The 17,606-nt window shown below is 38.4% G+C and overlaps 1 protein-coding gene and 1 non-coding gene across 5 annotated transcripts in view; one reads left to right on the top strand and one right to left on the bottom strand.

The window, feature by feature from the left end:
• The window catches only part of Exoc6 (exocyst complex component 6), a 212,909-nt gene extending 195,892 nt beyond the window's left edge, over positions 1 to 17,017 (bottom strand). Inside the window, exons 1-2 of one of the 4 annotated variants that reach the window (XM_076835327.2) lie at positions 16,982 to 17,017; positions 10,981 to 11,092 (exon numbers count right to left, since the gene is read on the bottom strand). In XM_076835327.2, coding sequence (XP_076691442.1) covers positions 10,981 to 11,066 — 86 coding nt within the window. In that variant the 5' untranslated portion in view covers positions 11,067 to 11,092; positions 16,982 to 17,017. Of the gene's footprint in view, positions 1 to 10,980; positions 11,093 to 11,210; positions 11,233 to 16,981 lie in introns of those variants that run through there. The other 3 variants (XM_076835331.1, XM_076835332.1, XM_076835336.1) reach the window with 3 other exon arrangements.
• LOC143381699 (U6 spliceosomal RNA) lies at positions 1,045 to 1,148 on the top strand. The gene has a single exon (XR_013088869.1). It is a non-coding gene; the product is annotated as a U6 spliceosomal RNA (small nuclear RNA).
• Positions 17,018 to 17,606: the final 589 nt, after the last annotated feature.

Here is a 17,606-nt window from a genome sequence, read left to right as displayed (position 1 = left end):
TATTATTTATTGCCCCTTCTATTAATCTGAGTCTCTGTCCTTCTTGGAAAATGCAACTCAAAATTTATTTGCTTCATGAAGATTCCCAAAACGAATCAATCTTCTCCAATGACTACAGACTCAATTTAGCACATTTATCCACTCCACCAATTGTTTTAATAGTAATCACTTATTTTGAATTGATCCTTTTTATACACTTGTGGGTTTTATTTGTTTTATATACTTGATCCTCCATGGAAATTCACTGCACACTGGCATGGAAAACCAAGTAATCTCTGCTACATCCAACTGCCCATTTCATCAGGAAACTCCATTGCAAGCCAGTGTGAATTCATCAAATTTCACCCCTGTTTTCACTGCCTTGATGGTACAAGAGACCCCAGACCTCCCCCTGGGAAACCCCACTTCCTTGTGCTTTAAGAATACACAGAGACAGAAAGTCTCTTCCCAAGTCCACCAGCATTGGCATGGTAAGGTCCTTGAGTTCAGATGACTTTTTTTTTTTTTTAATTTCCAGCTTCCTATACTTCCTCATAGAATTCTGCACATAGATGAGAGGAAACTGGAGGGGTTTTAAAACCAAACAGTGCTGAAGCTCTAAACCCATCAAAATGATTTCAGAATGAATTAGAAAAGAACATTCCAAACAGGTCTGAATAGAAGGTAGGAGTTTGGATTAATCTGTGTTTGGTGACAATTCAGAATTGAGACAATATAAAATTGTAAAAAATTTCTTCAAACTTGCTCTTCATATATTGACAATAAATATAACATCTTAGGGGCTAGGGATGTGGCTCAGCAGTATTGTGTCCAATTACAACTAAAAAAAATAAATATTAAAAAAATATATAACAGGGGCTGGGGTTGTGGCAGTAGAGCACTTGCATGGCACATGCAAGGCCCTGGGTTCAATCTTCAGCACCACATATAAATAAATAAAATAAAGATATTGTGTCTAACTACAACTAAAAAATAAATGTTAAGTATATATATATATATATATATATATATATATATATATATATATATAACATTAACATCTTTGTGCTTGCTTCAGCAGCACATATACTAAAATTGGGATGATACAGAGAAGGTTAGCATGGCCTCTGCCCAAGAATGACATGCAAATTTGTGAGGTCCATGTTTTTCATCTCCTGCCATCACCTAGCTGCCTACACCTATCCTTTAGAGAGATGGGGTTCATTAAAGGAAATTGAACATTGAAAATTGTATTTAGAAGTTGATTGTATTTAGTCCCCTTGATAGAAACTACAACACTGGCAAAGAATGTTACCTGAAATTCCCTGATGCCTGCTTTTACCAAGAGCTCCAATGTAAGAAAGAGTATAAACTGTATCCACTTCTAGTTGTTAAAAAATATATATCCTTAGATCAAACCAAATCTCTTTGTACATATAAATTGTTCTTTTAATCAAATCATAAAGAACAACTTTTTCCTTGGCTAACTGCTTCTCTGATTACTGAGGCTCCAGTACCCATTGTTAGCATACCCCCACTGCAGGTTCAGGGGAGAGAATAAGCCTTTTGAAAATTGAATCTGAAACTGAATCATAAAAATATGAGTATAATTTTTATCTCCTCCTACAGGGAGAATAAAAAGCTAGTCCTCTCTGGAGGATACAGCAGACTATTCAGCTCAGAGGGTAAACACTACCAGAATTCATGGCTCTGCAAAGTAGAACAAGGCAAGGTAAGGCACATAGATAGCACAGGCTAGCTCCCTATTTGACAACCCTCTCGGGGAGTAGTCCTTTACTGAGCAATTGTTATCAAGACCTTTTCTACTTCTCTTCAATCCTGACACCATCTATGAAAACCCAAATCCCAATACCCTGCTCTGGGAAGCCAGGCCTGCTTAGGCACTTCTCTTACCAGGCCTGGTTCAACACCTGCCCATAGAAATTAACTCAACATAGCAGTAGTATCATCTCAAAATTCAACATGGAAGGAAGTTCATTTACCACTTCTTCTTTAACAGTGTTTCCTGTTGCCTCTCTGTGACTTCTAACAGTTCTGTTAGTACCTGAAAGCTTTTGCTACGAATTTAAAGCTAAGTACCCAAAATAACTAGATTTTTTTTCTTAGTGCTGGAGCTCAAACCCAGGGCCTCAAACATGCGAGGCAAGCGATCTACCATTAAGCAACATTCTCAGCCTGCTCACTGTAGGATTTTAATCATGGACATAATAAAACAAATATATAAATGTGGGGGAAAAAAGCCTACCCAAAAGATAAATAATTTAATTATTCTGGTTTGAGGAGGGGTTGGCGGGATAGGGGACATAAGCATTTCATGTACATGTTGGTGGCAGAGGATACTGTCCTTTCAGTAAACCACATAACCCAGCATTTAGCATCTTCTTTAATAAAATGAGAATAAAAGCCGACCCACAAGCCAGACATGGTTGTGCACACCTATAATCCCAGCTAACCTGGAGGGTGAGGCAGGATGATTGCCAAGTTCAAGGCCTGTCTCAACAACTTAGCAAGCCCCTGCCTCAAAATAAAAAATCAAACAGGCTTTGGATGTAGCTCAGTGGTACAGCATTCCTGGGTTCTGTTCCCAATACCCACCCACCCCCCCAAAAAAACAGTCACACAATGGTACTTTTTCTAACCATTGACAAAGTAGTGTGATTGTGTATTTGGGTCTGTGCACCTGAATCTCATTATTTGTGAACCCCCAAAGGATGGAAAGTCTGAAATTTGTTTTCTGCTATTATAGAGGAGGAAAGAGGAACACATCTTATTTCCAGATCCACTTTACTTAGTCCTCCGAGTCTTGTAAGGCAAGTGCCATTTCATGGTCCTTGGAGGGAGTGTCCATCCTTTGAGGCACATATTGTGGTGGCAAACAAATTGCTAAGTCTATCTCCACCTCCAGGCAGTGCTCCTAAGCCAGATACAGGGATCTTGTAGTACTGTTCACCCAGTCCACTATCTGGCATGTAGTAAGAGCTCCATTAATATTTGTAAAATGAATTATCCACATGCAAATATTTCTCATGTTAAACTTGATCTTGTAAAAGCATGTGTATGAAGTAGGATACATCTCTACAAAAAGATTCTCCCCTGCTCCTGGCTATCCTACAGCAGACTTCTGATCCTTATCCTCTTGAGATTTTGCTAAAAGCATTCAAATGTTTCTTAAGGAGTTTTACAGCCCTTCATGTATAATTGCAAAACTGTAACAAAATGTAAAGCACAAGTAGCCTTTATACATTGGTTCTAATAAATTAACCCTTCCGGGGTGCTTCTAGCTGCTTATCAGTGGCTGATTATCTGATAAGCAGCTAGAAGCACCCCGGAAGGGTTAATTTATTAGAAGCTAGTCTTCCTGATTAGCTTCCACCTTCCTTTGTTGGTGCAGTGACCCCAAGTGGCCATATTTTGCAAATGCAAGAGAATAAACAAAGCCCAACCCATCCTGGGAGGATTCCTGCTACTAAAGGATGTTCAGGAATTTGCTGTTCCATAAAGATCTGGACCCCACATGTGGAAAAATAGAAGGAAATTTGAATTTGTGGCCAAATAGAATAATCTTTTCATTAAATATGACCTAGTCCTCTGAGGAGCTGAAAGGTAATTAGCCCCCAGTTTTATTCATGCAAAAACTCTTTATTAAATGTTTGCAGTTAACTAGGCTCTGTGCTAAACTCCCAGAGAGGGCAGACTCAGGGATCTTTGACCTATTCGGTTGTCCTTGGTTTAATACCTGCCGTCACCATTTCATAATTCTTAATAATTTTTTTAACAAAGGAGTCTGAATTTTCATTTTGTACTGAGCCCAACAAATTATATGGCCAGACTTACCCTTAAACAATGCCCTTAAAGTTCTATTAGCATGCTCATCCCAAACTAAACATTTTTAAATCTACAGAGTAATTAAAGAGTAATATGATTTTCTCTGAATTTCATTCTCTTTCCTTCAGAGTTTTCGTCTCAGCTTATTACACAAACTATTACACAAACTATTGTTGCTTCTCCTCTTACTTTCCTTCTCTTTGTCATTGCTTTTTTTTTAACTTACCATCCTGTCCAGTGCACTCTCCATTCCTGTTCTACTCCACTCAGCTTCCTTTAATGTCCTTTGCCCATTTTTCCCTTTCCTCTCCTCTCATTAGTCCTATTTTTCTTTCTTTCCTCGTGACCAAAAAAGTTTAGAAACAATGGAATGAAACAAAATAAATAAAATAGCTGATATTTACTCCCCAGCCACTCTCTAAAATAACTTCCCTGTTTTGTTATTCTTCGTAGTACTTGTTTTCCATTTTTTATGTGTAGATTTCTGGTTCCCCTCCCTAAAATACAAGCTCCCTGTAGGCAAGGAATTTTTAGGTCTTGATCTAGCTGTATCAACAGGATGCCAACCATGGCATGACATATTCTAGTAGACCATTATTATGTATTTACTGAATGAAATGAGTGAATAAGCGTTTGCTATGAATGAGACATTACATCGAATACATTTCATGCCTGATTCAAACAATCCTTTAGCTGCTCTTTTAGCAATTATAAAGGCAGATTTGAAACCATGTCGTCATTCCAAAGGCCTTTTACTTAACCACAAAATAAATAAAGCTGTCTTTCTAGTTGAAATACTTGGTTCAGAAACATTTTTTTAAAGTTGTGTCTAGTGTTGTAATGAAGATCAAAAAGCTAATTGTATTAGTTTAATGTCCTTCAATAATTGGGCAATTATACCACCAACTTTAATCAAGGACCCAGGCTTTCCTGAGGTTTTACAGAGGCAGCAGGCCTCAGTCATGGTTGGACCTGCATTTACTTTTGAACTGTTTCCCCAGACTCCATTTTATACCCACAACATGTAGCATACTACACCATTCTCATTAGAGAATAAATAAGGTCATGATATTGCATTAGTTTAAAATATAAGCATTCAGAAATATGATTTCAATAATAATAATGTATTATATATTTCAAAATGCTAAAAGAGTCGATTTTAAATGTTCTCATCATAAACAAAGAGAAGTATTCAAGGTGATTGATATGTTAATTAGTTTGATTTAATCATTCTACAATGTAAACATTTCAAAACATCACACTACACCTAATAAAAGGTCTGGGGGTATAACTCAGTGGTATAGCCCTTGAGTAATATGCACGAAGCTGTGGGTTCCATCCCCATCACCACAAAAGCAAATGAACCAACAACAAGAACAAAAAAGATTATACCCAATAAATACAATTAGTATTTGTCAATTTAAAATAAAATTTTAGCCAGGTACAGTGGCTCACTCCTATAATCCCAATGACCCAGGAGGCTGAGGCAGGATGATCAGCCTGGGCAACTTAGCAAGATCCTGTCTCAAAATTTACAAAAAGACTGGGGAAGTATTTCAGTAGTAAAGCATCCTTGGGTTTAATCCCCAGACACACACACCCACACACACACACTCAAAAAAAAAAAAAAAAAAAAAAGAACCTTAAGTAAAATAAATAATTATTTTAAGAGAGAATTTTAAATGTACTCAATACAAAGAAATGATATTTCTGAGGTTATCGATATACCAATTACCCTGATCAGATCATCACACATTGTATACAGGTATTGAAATGTCACACTGTGCTCTATCAATATGTACAATTACCATGTGTCAATTAGAAATAAAATATATTTCAAAAAAAGGAAAAAATTTAAATAGTGATTACCCTGGACATTTCTTTCTTGGTCACCATTTACAGTATTTCTCTGTGCCCTTAAGATGTAAATTAACTCTACATCTTATCTGAGAAACTGTTCCTTTAGGGGGAATGATTCTTAGGGGGCAAAAAGAAAGTGAGAAAGGAAAGCCAAATATATCTATTATCTGTCTGAACCTGATGAGATGTTTAAAAGGATTTTGTAGACTTCTATGGTCAATTTGGTTTAATTAAATACTGATATTTGGGTTTCTGAGATATTTCTGAGATCTCTACTTTCTCTATTGGATTGAACAACTACCTTTATAAATTTGTGAGCTTTTGTACCTGACTTGTGGCTAAAATTTTAAAATACAAACTACAAAATTTCCTTTTTAAAAATTCACATGACAAGATTCCCTACCTACTTAGAATTTCAAGATATTATACCTGTTTACTTTGTCAAGACTCTGATATACATATTAAAAATATGAATGTATTAAATTATACTGAAATATATATCCCAGATTAGACAATAGTAGTAGCAGCTAATATTTCCTAAGCATTTACTATGTGCCAAGCAACCCTATGCTGAGCCCTTCATGTCCACTAAGAGACATTTTATTATACCGTCTGTATTACAGTGTCAGAAACTAAAGCCAAATCATACAATTAATAGGTGTCTATTCCAGATCGAAATCTAGAACTTTGATCTTCATATACTTGCTAGAATAAAATATGATATAAATCTTACATTTCTGTAAGATTTCAACAGCAAGAGCATTCGGGAATATCTATAGCTGAATGTAACTAGTTAACTTATTTTTGTTTTTATGTAATCCTAAGATTTGTATAGTGTTTACAGTTTGCATTTTTATTTTTTAAAATATATTCTGTCCTTTTCTAAAAGCATGTTATCTTCATTCCTAAAAACTTTAAAGTCAAAGAAATATAATATCCTGTTTGCTCTTAAAAATTCATGGTCAGATTTTGGAAAAGAGCCCAAGAGAGGCTGTGAATACAAGTGTGAAACAATTATGTTATCATAAAACAATTACAAAAATTTCTTCTGGTACGTCATCTTGTACAATTCCCTTTTCCTCTTATTTTTTTTCCCAGCTCTCTGCAGTCCCTTTTTTGGCTCTGCCCTCTTCTACACTCCCACTAACTTTGTGGTGCCCTACAGTGTAGCTACAATTTTCTTATCAGTTAGGCTCAGTTACAGCAACAAAACACACACATTGACTTTTGAGCCAAATCAATTCAGACCTATTTTCAGGGCCTGGTCCAAAGAGCTAACAACACAACTGCAGGACCCCCAGGAGGCATAATGAGTCCCAGGCTATTTCTGGCCTGAGTGGGATCTAATGATGAAAACTGGCAGTTTGAAGTTCTGGTGTGAATATGGCAAATAAAGGTTTTGAACACTGCTATGGCCCTGTTAGGACCATAGCTGCTATTACTAAATTTGTCAGAATCATCTTGGAAGGAAGAATTCAGACAGCAATTATCAATGCATCCGAATTTAGTATTAGTTGGTTGAGAATTTAGAATTAGTTGGTTGAGACCCATTCATTATCTTCCTTGTTGAAGGAAATTGGTAATGCTAAATCAAACTGGTATTAACTGTTTCCTTTAGCACAACTACAACAGCCATTAAAGGACAGACATGTCCTCTAAGGGGAAGAGCAGGCAAGAAACCAGTTGTATCTAAAGCAAGTAGAGGGACTGGAGTTTAAAAAATCAAGAACCCCAAACAAAATGAGTTCGTCCTGTGGAAATTAGCACATGGTTGCAACATGATGAAAACAGTGATACCCAGGGCAACAGGATTTGGGCAGCAAAACCAAGTCCAATCCCCACCTGGCGGTTAGATGTAGCCTTCGAATATTCTGCCTGTGGCAACACTGCTAGTAGCTGTGGGCCTTTATCTTTCCCTTATCCTTTTCTCTTACGTGCAATCACCATCCCCATGAGTTCCATTTTCCCACCCTGGAATTTATTCCCCAATTCAATTTGTACAACTGTTTGAGTTGGCTTTAACAAATGTTTCATTGGCAACAATAACAACAAAAAACCATGGGGGGGAGGGGGAGGGAAACATAGAATCTCAGCTCTACCCTGAAACTCTCCTTCAAACTTAATACTAGAAACTTAACACACCGAATAAAAACCAATGTAAGACCTCAGAGTCCTCTGATTTTTACCCACTCTTGCATAAAGGGTGCCAAAGATGCTGACCCAGGGGCCTATTGGGGGAGTCAGGTAGGAGACAGGATGGTGGGGAGCTCTGGGAGCAAAAACATAATGAAGTCAGGAGAGGAAGGAATACAACCTGATCCTGGTGAAGGAGACTAGGCCATTGACAATCCCTGCCAAAATGACTCCTTGTCCCAAAAACCCACTGACAATTCCTCAGATAGAGATCAGTTCTCCCCGATGATGAATAGGGGTGAGCGTGTCAAGAAGGTCGGCATGCTCTGTGAAAGGACAGAAATTGAGTCTTCCTCGGGTAACTCTTGGAAGGAAGAATTCAGACAGCAATTATCAATGGAACCCCTCTGAGTTCTGAGTCACTGAACTCTCTGAGCTTACCCTATTGTAGAAGCAGACCCCACCTGGCCCTGATATGAACACTGAGGTGACCAAAGCACCTCAGATTCCTACCTGAAAAAGAAGGTGACAGGGAGGGGACATTAACAGAGTTGAGAACATGTCAGTTAAAGTAATGCCTAACTTCCATGACAGGGAAAAGCAAGCAAGGGAACTCTCCATTTTCTGACATTCTCCCTGCCTCAGTTCCCAGGTGCACGGTCTTCCCCAGCAATGTTTTTCTCACATTCTCAGCCTTATCATTTCAATGTCCCAACTTTTCTCTCAATATCCATTCCAAGGCCTCAGAGAGGGGCCATTATGGCTCTGAAAGACAATCAACTTCCTGCCAAATCCCTTAAGCTCAAGTTTTAAAATACTTTTATCTTCTTTGCTGAAATGGCAATGTTCTTTCTATACTGCCTCCTTGCTTTTACCTCGTAAGGTTATATTAACTCATAGGCTCATGAATCAGTTCAACAAATATTTCTCCAACTACTGTGTACCAGGCATTGTGGAAACTTCTACAGAGGATACTAAGCTACAAGTAAAACACAGGCTATGCCCTCAGGAATCTTCAGCCTGGAAGTGATTATAACCTAAATCATGCGACACACACACAAGACTAAATGCCTTGGATTGGATTATCTGGAACTTCAACAAATGGAGTGTTCACACCTAGTAGGAGGAAATAGGAGAAGCTTAATAGAAGAAATCATTTGAGCTGGCCTTGAAAGTTGGGTTAGGTTTTCGCCAGACAGAAGTAGGAGCAAATAATAAGAAAAAGGAATGACGATCTCCAAAGGAAAATAATTTCTATGCATACTGTCAAGTAGTAAACAGTCCAGTTTGACCAAAATAGATGTCTTGTATTTATTTTTCAAACCCCATATCATATCTGGCCAAATGAGCTGATGATATGTTCCATAGAAACAGTTCCACTGGAAAACCAATGGCATGTATAGGTATGTTTAAAAAGGCATCAAATGCCAGTGTAAGACATCTTCATCTAGTCAAATGACCAAAGCAACAGTTGTGTCTAACATTGACCCAGATACAGTCTTATGATCTGTTCTGTGACTCCATTCTATTCCCCAAAATAGCCCTTGCAAAAGGGGGCTCTAACCCAGACACAAAGCTAAAGGGGGCATTCCAAGCCCACTGGGTTGTGGTTACAGGACAACACCTGGGGAAGATATCTGCACTCCCTCTACTCAAAAGAGTGCTGCAGGAAGAGTTCTGTGACTGCCAGATGGCAAAGATGTAGTTAGGAAGCTCAGGTGGAAAACTGGTTCTGGGGATATTTGTCCTAGGAATAGAGGAAAGAAAATATGCAACAACCCAGGCAGGAATTCAAGTCTCCCACCTGAGAAAGACAGCAGAGAAGATAGTTGTGGATGGATAAAGTCTGTGGATGTTGGCCAGCGGTGTGAGACCAGGGGAAAGGTGGAGAGGACCAGGGATTGAAGGCTGAGCATTCTGCAGCAAAGGCCACAGTAACTAAAATATGTGTAGACCCCCTACACTCCCTCTCACTTTCCTTTAGACTTCTGACCTAGCCACAAGGCAAAAGCACAAGTTTTAGAAGGAGCTGGTTGGTATAAAGTACAGTAGGGTACAATGTATATCCCATATGAAGAAATTTATTGTTTCCCATTTCTAAAAGGCAGTAGGTCTTTTATCTATTGAATACGGTAAAAATTACCTATCCAGGATGAAGGGGCACCGAACAGTTATGATGCAGCTGTAATTATTTCACAATTGCAACTACATATTGATAATCCAGTAACCAAGCAGTAAAACACAACAGTTTTCTGTGGCCCCAGCACTACCTTAAGCCTTTCAAAGACATTCAAACTATGTTTAATACAAAATAAGATTCAAATATAGGGGAGAAATTTATTCAGGTTTAAACTATAGTGGGTTTCAAAGCACGTGGCCCTAAGACATTCTTGGAAAAAGGGAACATTTCAAAAATCTTTCCATTTAATCTACAACCTTTAGTCAACAAATATTTATTGATTGTCACTATCACATGCAGTGATTGGTATCTTGTTCCCATACTGATAATTGTCATATCTAGGCAGAGACTCAGAGAGGATTAAAATTTCAAAGCTGCCCTTTAACACAAAAGACACACTGTCTTTCATTTTAATCCTGTTCTTGAACTGTGCAAATTAATACCCATATTACCAAAGAAGCTATTTTTAAATCTTATATGAAAATTTAAAAAAATACAGATCTGAGAGGTCAGGAGAGCAGCAACAACATAATACAAACATTCTATATTTTTTTCTACAACTTACATCTACCTAAATATAAATTGGTTTAATTGATATGTCTAATCATTATAGACGTTTTTGCACTTAGTGATATTATAAAGAAAGATATTTTAATGAAAACAATTGAAACCTCACATAAACAAAGACAAAATATCTATTTTGAGATGGTATAGGTCCTTTTTGGTCACTTGAAGGTCATTTATATTTTTTAACTATGTGGTAATGAATTAAGAAATAAACATAATGTAAAAAAGTAGATTAATTATTTATTGTAATTTCTTTAAAGATGAGCAACTGTGAGAATAAGTTTGTACAAAGCTATAACTATTCTTTAAAAATATGTTTTTTAAAAATTCTGTTATTTTTATAAAGTATAAAAGGAAAATGGAAAGATCACCTTAGGCCACCAAAGAAGAAACAATGAAATATAAAGGTACCCTACCTTAGTGTAGCTTCAATGGGCAGCTCAAAAGACTGAATCTCAGCCAGGACATTCTCATAAGTTTGATCTGTGTCTTCTTCCAACATTGCTCCATATGCCCCTGGTCTTCCAGCTACAGACATTCAATTTTATATGAAAAACGATTGTAATTTATAAAATAAATACAAGTTCCCTTACAATTATTATAAGGAGTCTCTGTTCACCCAAAGAAGCAACAAAAACAAGCTCACTGTCTGATCTCATGCTATCAGAGTCCTTGCTTCCAAAAATGTTGCACAGCTGTTGCTGTCCTGTTTCTACTTATAACATTTTACTTATTATTAACCTTGACACAGTTCAGAAAGTTCCTGCCTAATGCCTGCTATATTTATTCACTTGTTTCTCAAAGTAACTATAAGTAGGAATTGGAACCATTGTAACTATAAAAAATTGTTAAATACATTTGATTTGGTGGTCATTTATTTTAATATTCTTTATATTAAATGCATAATTTACTGCATTAATTATGTTGACATATGTTCCTGATCATTCCAGTACCTCTGCCCATACCCATAAACCCAGGAAGGCAACTTGCCTAGGAAAAAATGTAATGTCCTATGGAATGTGGTTCAGAGGTCTTTGGTCTAGTTCCTTGTACCCTGTGTCCTTTGCTTCTCCACCCTACTCTATGCTGTGTGAGTTCCCTCCAGTCTAGGGCCTTTAGTTCTTTTCCCTCATGTTCAAATGCATAATGCTCCTAGAGGCATTTAGATTTTAATCCTATCAGTCACTTACACCTCACTGTGATAGAGCTTGCTGGATCCATTCTTCCGAATAGAGTTTGCTTGGGAAGAAGACAGAGCATGAAGATGTCAGAATTCGAGAGAACTGATTGCCACTGAAAGAAAGAATAAATGCAGGAACCAGAGGCCCAAAATATCCATGGAAAACTACCTAGAGTCAGCCCCAAGTAAGCCTGAGAGACTAAATGTGCATTTGCACTAGATCTTCCTTAAATGAGTTTATCCTCAGACTTTCTTGCTCTGCGTACAAGAAAGTGGTTATTTAAGGAGATGGATAGTGATGTTCTTTCACTTTTATTTTCTGAAAAAAAACTCATGTTCTCATAAAAATATAATAGTCAAAGTGTGATATGACCACAAGGCATTTGACATACGTAGCATCAGTTTGTTACTCCTGTCTGCATCCATACTCTGGCCGGCACTTCACTGTGGGCCTGGTATTTGTTCTTGCACTATGACTTTGGCCTTGACCATGTGATATCTGTTGGCCAATGATGTATGAACTGAAGGGACACTGTGTGAGTTCCTAGCCTAGGCTTTGTAGGGCTTCATATAGTTCTGCTTGTCCTCTTGCATTTTGTCATTCCCTGAGAAAAACATTTCTTAAGAGATCCATGAAACAGAGTCATCCCCACTAATCCACAGATTTACAGGGAGAAGCATGTATTTTCATCCAGCCAGAGCTGTGTGAAATGAAACTGCCCAGGATAGATCAGCCAAGCCCCAGCTGACCCACAGACGTAGCAGCCATAATAAAAAACTGCTTTTCAGTCACTAAATAATGAAGGGTTACACAACAATAGCAAACCGAGGCAGCATTTCTCACTTCGACCCCACCAACAGCCCTGACATTCCCCATGTGAGATGAACAAATGCAACAGGAATATGGTTAACACCACCTGACCCTAACTTGAAATAATGTCTTCCTTTGAGAGTTAACGAAAATGTTATTCATTTATATATAAGGTTTTTCATTTATATCAAACCATGAGGCTTGATATAATATTTATGAGCAGAATGTCAGACGCATATTTGTATTGCCTATAACACTTTAATAGTATATATCCTGTATATAACTAAATACCACAGTTAAGAAATTGATCATTATTCCTCACACACACACACACACAGCTGAAATTTTTATTCCAAAATTTTCAAATTTATAGGAGTCTTAAGAAGAATATAATGAAGAGTGACATGCCCTTTTCCCGATTATAACATTTTGTCACATTTGCTTTTTCTTTCTCTACTGAAGGGGATTTAGAATATAGGTATATGTTCTTAACATATGGAAAGAAAAATCATAGTGATTTCAATAGAGCTCTTTTAGAATAGGATAACACCATAATAAAGTAGTTTGGTCGACAAACCACTGTATCTTTGACTTACTGCTACTGCATGACCCCAGGCCCACTACACAGTGCCATCATCCTCTTCCAGGACAGCCAGCACCACCAGGAGATTCAAGGTCTTCTAATCAGGTGGCCTGGTTGCCTCTCTGTGCTCCTGAGTTCTCTCCACCCTCCTTTTCTCTCACTCCTCTCTCTTCTGCTCCTCCCATTTCTGCAAAGTGAATTTTCTCCCTGCCTCTTACTTTCCTCCACTCTGTATAAGACTCAGGCAACAACTTCCTGTTTCCTCTGGCTCAAACAGCATCTTCCTTTTATTCAGAACTTTCCTTGAGTGCCATTTCCTGCCGGAAGTCCGCACAGATTGAACGAATAGGAGAAGGCTGTCCTCCCAAAAGTCAGAGTCAGAAAAACAACCTCCCCTGTCACAGAGTGCTGACTGCAAATTCACCAAATAAGGAAGAGAAAAGGAGGAAATGGAAAATTTTTAAACAGTCGTATTCCAAGATGCCCATAAAAAAGAATGGCATGTGGGACTGGAATGTTCCCAGACTCAACCCTTAACCTCTCCTTCAACTACAGCTCAGTTTGTCCACTTCACAGGATCAAACCTGACCGCTGACGGGAGATGTTGAAGGGTCCTGTGATCTTCGGAATACGCAATCAAGCCATAAGTAGCTCTGATATGGTCCTTTCCTGGGTTGGCCCAGTTGCCCCATCTATAATTTATTGACTCTAGGAAACTTCTAGCCGCTGGGGACAAGGCAGGGTGTCCTGGGAGGAAGAGAAGGGGTAGATGGAGCAGACAGGCAAATGTTACCTGGTGTTTAATTCTGTTCAGTCTTAGTGGATTCAGAGTCCCATCCTCCCTCTCCTGAGGTACCTACCTGTGGAAGTAGTCCTCTCACCTTTATGTGTCTTGATGGGTCCATAAAAGCAACTCAGTAATATAGGAACAAAATGTGCCAAACAAATAGCTTGGTTGGTGACTAAATACCAAGCATTGGCCCCTCAGCTCAGGAAAACAACCATTGTCATTAGCTCTATTCAAAATTGTCCCAGAAGTCCAAACCAGTATCATAAGGCAAGATAAATAAAAGATGTAAACATTGGTAGGAAAGAAGAAAATTTGACATTTATAGAATCCATGGTTGTCTATATAGAAAATTTAAATAGACTAACAATGAATAAATTCCACAAGATCTCTAGGTGAAATTTAAATGTATGTCTATACCTTGATATCAGTTAGGAAATGAAATACAAAATCCATACTATATAAAATAGCATTAAAACACATCAAATATTTAGGACTGTACCGTGCTACCCGATAAGGATTTAGGGATCCATATGGCCATAGCGCAAAATACTAATGGAGTCATAAAACATTTAAGAAATGATGAGCTCAAAGACTTCAAAAAGGCAGAATGAGGGTTTCCAAATCCAGTGGGACCAGAAGTCAGCATTCAGGGTGTGTCCTATCAGATGAGAAAAAGCCCAAGAGAATCAAGAATAACTGGAGTGTGGGAACCCCTAAGTCTAGAATGAACTTTAGTCCTTGCAACATACTTTCCTGGACTCATTTGATATGTGAATGAATTTTCTAGCTTTAAGGGTCAGGGGTGATACCACAAGTACAATGACTTTTCATATGTCACAAAAAGTCATCTGCCTTTCCCCTCTGACATGCTGCCTTACCATACAAGGGACAGGGTAACTTGAAATACAGGAACTCTCCACAGGGTGTAGAGGTATTTTTCACTTCCTCCCCATAAACTCAACATGTGAACTTCTAATACCCATACATGGTGAGTTTGGTTTCACTTGACCCTCTCCTGCCCACCCAGCCTCTTTGGTCAGCAAACAAGCTCTCCTGGCCTGGCATTGTCTCTGGAAGGGGACTCACAAGATCCACCTTGCTCAATGTCTCTCCATTCCCTCCTATCTTATTCTGTGTCTATTTTAATCTTCAGAGACATCAGATATTTGTCATTCCTACCTCCCTTTATTTTGTTTCTTATCTGAATAGTTGCATTGTTACATGCACACACCTCTCTGAAATCTTATGGTTGATAGGATCATCTTTGGAGATAAGTGTTGTTGTTGTTGTTTTGCTTTTATTGCCTAACCTACCTACCTTTTTCTTTTTCTTTTTCTTTTTGTGGTGCCAGGAATCAAATCCAGAGCCACCACTGAGCTACACGCCCAGCCTGAAATTGCATAACTTTTTTTTAAACATTTTTTCTAGTAGATGAACACAATGCCTTTATTATTATTTTGTTTTAATGTGGTGCTGAGGATCAAACCCACTGCCTCACATGTGCCAGGCAAGCGCTCTGCCAACTGAGCCACAATCCCAGCCTCCGTAATTTTTTTTTAACTGCCCAAGATCTTTCTACAGAATCAAGAATACAATGTGGACTTCCTGACTTGTCTAGTGCTCGTTCTCTGTGCCATTCTGGACTTTTTTCTTTTTTTCACTAACTATAAATCAAGCATGGCTATCCTCTTTGGTGAGCAAAAATCTCTGAAACAGAGACTTTTTTTAAAACTATATTTTTAACAAGTGCCTACAGAGCAGTTCATGTATGCCAGACATTATTCTAACCAAGAACTTCCCAAATATTAATTCATTTATCCACATGACACGTTAGGAGGAAAATGTTACTATTATTAGCTTCATTTCATAGAATTAAAAAAAAAAAAAAAACCCGAAGCAAAGAGAAACTAAATAACTTGCCCTTGGTGACTTGATGGATAGAAGCAGAAGTTTCTGAACTCTGCATTTAATCACTACCTAAGTCACCTCTAAGAAACAGGAGCGATGCTGCTGATGGAGTGTGTTGAAGAAAGAAAACTCTAATTCAATCATATTAAAAGTGCCATATTTGAACCAAAACTTGAGGGTTTTAATTCATTTGATATTAAATATCTACTCTGTGACAGTTATATATGAACCTACTTCCTTCTCTCAAAAAACTTGAAGTCTATTATGGGAATCAGATCATTTCAATACAGCATATTTAAGTGCTATGGAAGAGACTTTAATGGGGCGTGGTGGTGCACCCCTGTAATTCCCAGTGATTCAAGAGGCTGAGGCAGGAGGACTGCAAGTTCAAGACCAACTCAGCAACTTAGCGAGGCCCTAAGGACTTAGCAAGGCCCTGTCTCAAAATAAAACATAAAAAAAGGGCTGAGGATGTGGCTCAGTGGTTAAGCAACACTGGGTTCAATCCCTAGTCCAAAAAAAAAAAAAAAAAAGAGAGAAAGATAGAGATAAAAACAGACTTTGAGAGGCTGCTGCTGTGGGAGTGTGAAAAAGGGGCACCTATTGGGTTCAGGAAGGCAGGAGCCTTTCTTAAGAAGATGACATCAGGACTGGTGGTGTTGTGGCTCAGGGGTAGAGCGCTTGCCTCTCACATAGGAGGCACCAGGTTCAAACCTCAGCACCACCTAATAAATAAATAAATAAATAAACAAAATAAAGTTAAAAAAGAAGAAGAAGAAGATGATGACATCAGAGGAACCATAACAAAGAAACAGAAATTTGCCAAGTGAAGGAGGGAAAGAGTATTCTGGACAGAGCACAGCATGGATGAAGACACAGAGGAAAGCTTTGAGACCATGAGCTTCATGTGGTGCACTGTGTGATCCCTACTAAAGGTCAAGTGCAATCTCAGGCTGCATCAACTTTGCAAAGGGCAGAGCAAAGAAGGCAACAACTCCATCTCATGGTGTGGTGACGTGGAGTGTTTCCTTAGTGCCAGGGAGTGCATTCAGAGGAAGCTATCACTCATTCATCCAGAGAGGATTCTTTCAGATAATAATTCTGACTCAGACACGTCTCCTGCTCTTGAGAATGATCCACCATACCTCCGTGCTCAGTCCTTCCTGCTGCCCGGTGCTGCGCTGACCTCATCTCCTGCTCTCCTGGCTCGTGGCAGTCAGCTGTCCTGGCCTCTTCACTGTTGCTCACACTCCGAAGCATGCTGCCCGCAGGGCTTAGGCTCTGGCTCTCCCTCTTTCTCAAATGCTTTTGCCTCTGATGTTCCCTTGGCTCACTCCTTCAAAGTTTGCCTTCTCAGCCCTGCCTTCACTGGAAACAGCACCCGATATTTTAACCTTGATCTGACACTCCCTATCCCCACCCCATTCTCTCTGCTCTATTTTTCCCCCTCTTTCTTATTTTTATCCCTTAGTACTTACCACCAGGGGATATACCATAGATGTTACTTAATTATCTTATTTAGTATCTGTCTCCCCTCTTAGAATGCAGATAAATAGGACAGGAAATTTTGTTCACTAATATGTCTCCAGTTCACTAATAGGCCCAGACCTGTTTTATGGGCAATCCATAAATATTTGTTGGATGGATTGGTGGATAAGTGAAGAAACATACAATTTTTTTAAATTTAGAAAGAAAATTGCAGTTGAGAACATTTTCATTCATGAAGGTAAGAGATGAGCTAAAAAAAAAAAGGGATAAAAATGCTAGGAA

Source organism: Callospermophilus lateralis, chromosome 15 (assembly GCF_048772815.1).
Source record: "Callospermophilus lateralis isolate mCalLat2 chromosome 15, mCalLat2.hap1, whole genome shotgun sequence".
In the NCBI taxonomy this organism is placed as follows: Eukaryota; Metazoa; Chordata; class Mammalia; order Rodentia; family Sciuridae; genus Callospermophilus; species Callospermophilus lateralis.
This window is presented reverse-complemented; position numbering and strand designations above follow the sequence as displayed.